Source organism: Zingiber officinale, chromosome 6B (assembly GCF_018446385.1).
Source record: "Zingiber officinale cultivar Zhangliang chromosome 6B, Zo_v1.1, whole genome shotgun sequence".
NCBI classification, from domain to species: Eukaryota; Viridiplantae; Streptophyta; class Magnoliopsida; order Zingiberales; family Zingiberaceae; genus Zingiber; species Zingiber officinale.
In genome coordinates, this window is record NC_055996.1 from 85,920,168 (window position 1) to 85,925,322 (window position 5,155).

Here is a 5,155-nt window from a genome sequence, read left to right on the forward strand (position 1 = left end):
AATTTTTTGTGAGGAATAATCTTTATGATAGCAAAATTTGGATTTTATTGTAGATCATGAGTGAATATTTTTGAAAAGCTATCGTAGAGATTGTTCACATTTTTATTAAGTTTTAGAGCTAGCTTGGGAGTTTGGATGTACTACTTTTTGGGCATTGTTACTTGTACTCATCTATGTAATATTCCATTATGTCCATATCTTCCACCAATAACTTCCTTTATCTTCTTCATCTCTTTTCTTATCCTATCATTTGCTTTGATTATGTTTCCCTTATATTTCAAATAATGTTTTCATTATTTTATTGTGCACTCTTATGTATATAGTGGTGGAGATTAGAAGCAAAGCAAGCATATGGTAGGGCACGAATCATGAGTAACTTGAGTGAGCTTCACTATTGCATGTGTTTGAGATGAGAGCCACCATTACTTTCCTTGTGAGGTTATTTTATTATCATTCTCAATTTATTCATTGTGGATTGAAGTTATCATGTTTGTTAATTAGTGTATGAATTAAATCCATGAATGCTTGGGTCATTTGAATTGGACAATCCTAGATAACTCTCTTTTCACTATTTTCTATGTATGATTAAGAATTGTTAAGGGAATACATTTTAGTTATCTTTTTTGTTTTATTTATTTTCTCGAGACGAGCAAGAATAAGTGTGGGGGAGTTGATAATGAACATTTTTATTGGTTATTTTGGCTCTTAGACTTAGCATTTTTACCTTCTTACATGCTTGATTTGGTGTTTATATTATATTTTGTGAGTAGGAATTCATTTTGAACTTAAATGTAAATTTCTTACAATTATGAAATTTAATTTCATATTTTTTTATATTTTGTAGGAAATTCAAAGAGCCATGGATTAGGGTCGAGCTGGATCAAATTGTACTTAATTTGGAGTTCAAATGGATGAGATCAAGCTGAATTAATCTGGACCGTTGATTGGGAGCTCAAGTCATCCAAGATTCATATAGAGCTTCAATTTAATTTTAGATCACTCACATAAAAAAGGAGAGATTGTTGGAACCCTAAGGTTGTTTTGATGTGATCAATAAGTTAAGTTAGGTCTTGTGGTGTTTTAACCTTATGTCAACGTGTGCAGGAGCTTAGGAGCACAGAGAGTCGAGTAAAAGACGCAGCTAGCGAGAAAAATGGCATGGGAGAGAGCCGACGAGTTTGGTGCGTCCGAGGGACGAGGTGCTACGGAAGAGTAAGGTTGCTTGAGAAGGTTGGAAGTTGGGTTCGGGTGAGCTCTATTCCGGATGGTTGAGATTACCCAAGCGAGTGGAACCGGAGCAAAAGACCCGGACTGAGGTGAGCTGAACCGGAGCAGAGGGTCCAGACCAAAAAAGTCAACGAGGTTGACTTTAAGGGTCCGGGCGCCCAGAACATCAAGTTTATCAATATTGACGTGGATGTTGACCGTCGCGTCGGGGATAAAGTTTTAGCCCCTCCCAGGCGCCTGGAACCCTTCCAAGCGCCCCGACCAAGGCTATAAATATAGCCTTGGTCCAGAAGCTTCACAATTAGAACAAGAATTAGCAATACAACACTTGTGAGCTTCCATTTCTAGTTTAGCTTCTCTTTATGCGCTTTCACTGCTGTAAGAGGCTTCTCCGCTTGAAGGAGATCTTTTTAGTATGCAATTCATTCCTTAGATTAACAACCTTCCCGGTTGTAACCAAGTCAAGTCTGTGAGCCTCTTCTTTTGGTTTATTGCTTTCAATTTTATGCAAGTGTTTAAGTTATAAGTTCGAGAAGGGTATTTTGTGTTTGTTTTAGGGCTATTCAACTCCCCTTCTAGCCGGCCAACGCGGTCCAACAACTATAACTATCATGAACACCATCTCAAGTGCTAATAGTTTGATGACCTTCAACTAAATTATATTTACCTAAGTAGATTGGTTAGGGAGAAGTTTTAGATGTTACAACAAATACGATAGAGGAACAAATTTGAGGAATGTTAATTACTTACACGGCCTCGGCGAGAAGCATAGATTAAGAAAAATGGTTAGGTAGAATAGTAATTCAAAGGTTATGCCGATACCATTTAAATGTCATAGTAATAATTACCAATGTAAACTTAATACACTAAATTTCGTCTCTATTCAGCAATGAATATTATTTTCTCTTCGCTAATAATTCTAAATTAACAATGTTTTTTTGTTTATTATCAACGATCATTTTTGTAATGGCTTTATAGTTCCGTCTATATTTAGAGACGGAATTATAATGTCATCTTTAAGTTAAAGATGAAAATATATTTCTGTCTCTAATTTCGTCATTAAAAAATATATTTTTTTTAGTGATTATAATTTCTTAGTTTAAAATCTCTTTAAAATTTAATAATTTTTGAAATTTGACCTTTAATTATATTTGTTCAATTAGAAAAAAATTTGTAATTAATCAAGAATTAAAATTTTGTGATATTTAAATATGAAACAGCACTGTCAAAATAGGTTTCATATTTTTTTTTTACAAATTTAATTTCATCATTTAAATTTTTTGAAAAAAAAGTTAAATTTTAAAATTCTAATAAAAATTCTTCAAATTTAAAAAGAGAAAGAGCTCGAAAATAATGATAAAAGTATATATTTAATTTTTATTTATAAATTTAAAATTAATAAAGTATTCTTATACGATATATATTATTAATATATATAATAGATTTAGTTAAATATACCTATTAAAATAAGATTACTCATTAATCAATGAGAAATTAATATATTCTCAAGATAACTTTTTTATCTTTCTATTGGAATAACTTTTTTAAGAAAAAAAAAATTAAAGATGTTGTTTGAGACTAATTATATACATTATGAAATTTAGTTATTTGAAAAATTATTTTATATTTTTAAATTATTTTAAAAATTTTGAATGATAAGATCATATTATTTTAAAAAGTCTTAGAATAAATCATTCAATTATAATTCGATGATCAATATATAATGTTTTTTTGTTAGATACGTTTATTTCACACTTCATGACGCAATAAATCACATAGAGACAAAAAAAAAGAAATTGATTTGTTTAATCATTAATGCAAAATAATACAGGAAAGAATATAAAAAACATATATTAATCAAAATTGAAAACTAAAATCTTTAGACGGGTAGCTCCACTTCAGCTCTAGCATCCTTATTCGATGTGGACTTGAAATAACAAGTATAGAGAACTAGTTGGGCAAGGCCAAAGAGAGTCCCCAAACCATTTGGAACCTAATGAAAAAAAGTGATAGAAAAATATATATTAATTGATTGATCAAGATTATATATATGGACTTAACTATACAAATACTTACGAGGAGATTGATGTCGAAGGGAAGGAAACCATAGCTAGTCCAACAAACTCCATTGAGGAAGCTAGCTAGAGAAAGTGTGAAAGGCATGAACTCCACGCTTTTTGTTTGAATCACAAGTTTCTACAAAAGTATAATAATAAATTTATGGGGCTCTCTCTTTCTCTATATATATAAAATATAATTCATAGTTAAATTAGGCATTGGATAGAATGCTCTTACCATCACAACAAGAGGGGAGGCATACATGCAAGTTCCAAAGATACTACAGAGGATACCCACAACTAAAGATCTCTTAGTAGTCGTGTGGATCAACAAAAGCACTGAAGTTACTACAACTATCATGAACAGCATCTCAAGTGCTAATAGTTTCATAACCTTCAACTAAATTAGATTTATATGAGTAGATTGATTAGGGAGAAGTTTTAGATGGTACAAATATGATAGAGAAAAAAATAATGGACATGTTATACTTACGCGGCCTCGGCGAGTAGCATAGATTAAGAAAACAGTGAGATAGAATACTTCAAAGGCTATACCAATGGCATTGATGGTGATCACGAGAAGGCTATTGGGGTGGACAATGGGCAACCCATAGAAAAACCAAAGCAAGCAATTGAGTAATGTAGCGAGGTAAGGGATTGGCGAAAACTTCTTCACATCCTTACTCTTGATGATTTGTATATACGTCGGCCTATAAATCATGAAAGAGTTGCATTTAAATTAACATACAATCTTTCTAAGTAATTATCAATAACAAGAAAAATAAAGAAGTTTAAAATCTTACATGGGCGACAAAAACAAACCACACGAGATTACATTGCCTGCAATGAAGATGAGTTTTTGTTTATCATAGATTATGGAAGATACATGAAATTATTGATTTCTTTTAAAGTATAATAAATGCATATACCTATTATTCCAATGATGTTGCGGATGATGCTTTGGTTGATAATCATCTTTATTGTAATATTGTTAACTCAAATTCTGCCTTGTAAATCAATGAAAGTATAATCAAATCAAATACACCATTCCATTTCATCCAAATGAATTAATTAAAAAGAAGAACATTTTAAAAAACCAAACTAAATCAGATAATTTGTACGTACCAAAAAGGAGGAGGATGAGGCTAATTTTGCTAGAACTAGTATGTTGCCAACTCCTCTTCTCTTCCACGGTGGAGCTGTCCCTCTTTCTCTAAAATCTAGATCTTATGATGGGCATGCAAAGGTTGCATTTTATAGTCTAATTATATGACTTAGTTTGTTATATTTTTCATAATATCTATTGATAATGTTATAATCATTTGTTATTGTTGGACTTAGTGAATTTCACCTTTTTTTTATTTTATTAAGATTGGATATTCCATTTTTAATATAAAAATAAAAGTTCAAACTTATTTTAATTAGTTAGCATAATAGATTAAAAAAACAAGGTCTATTCGGTTAATGTAATGGATTAAATGTTATTTAATAATTTGATAGATTCTTCTTGAATTATTAATTTATGTTTTCGTGTAATTTAAGTGAATATTTTGGAAAAAAAAAAGAGAATTTTAAAGGTTTAAATTATTTAGATATTTAGTGAAAAAAAAGTTTCAAAAAATAAAAAAATAGTTTAAATAATATGGATAATTAAATGAGTTAATTGTCTTGATAATAATAACGTTTTTATTATTTAATATTAATTATCGATTGAGTCAATTATTAATGATATTAAATTCATAAGAAAAAATAAATAAATATATCTTAATTTTATTATTAATAATAATTGATCCGGCAGTAAGGTCGGAGGACCCCCTCTGGAGGGGAGTCAACGCCACGTGGAGGTCAAAAGTCAAAAGGGTCAGCATGAA

General features: G+C 30.4%; 1 protein-coding gene across 1 annotated transcript; it reads right to left on the minus strand.

Moving 5' to 3' along the window:
* Positions 1–3,106: 3,106 nt before the first annotated feature.
* LOC121991195 (bidirectional sugar transporter SWEET5-like) lies at positions 3,107–4,281 on the minus strand. Its single transcript, XM_042545212.1, has 6 exons — positions 4,214–4,281; positions 4,088–4,124; positions 3,778–3,994; positions 3,523–3,684; positions 3,304–3,423; positions 3,107–3,220 (listed from the first exon to the last, which is right to left on the minus strand). Exons 1-6 carry the CDS (start codon positions 4,257–4,259, stop codon positions 3,107–3,109), a joined length of 696 nt encoding a protein of 231 aa, XP_042401146.1. The 5' UTR covers positions 4,260–4,281.
* Positions 4,282–5,155: the final 874 nt, after the last annotated feature.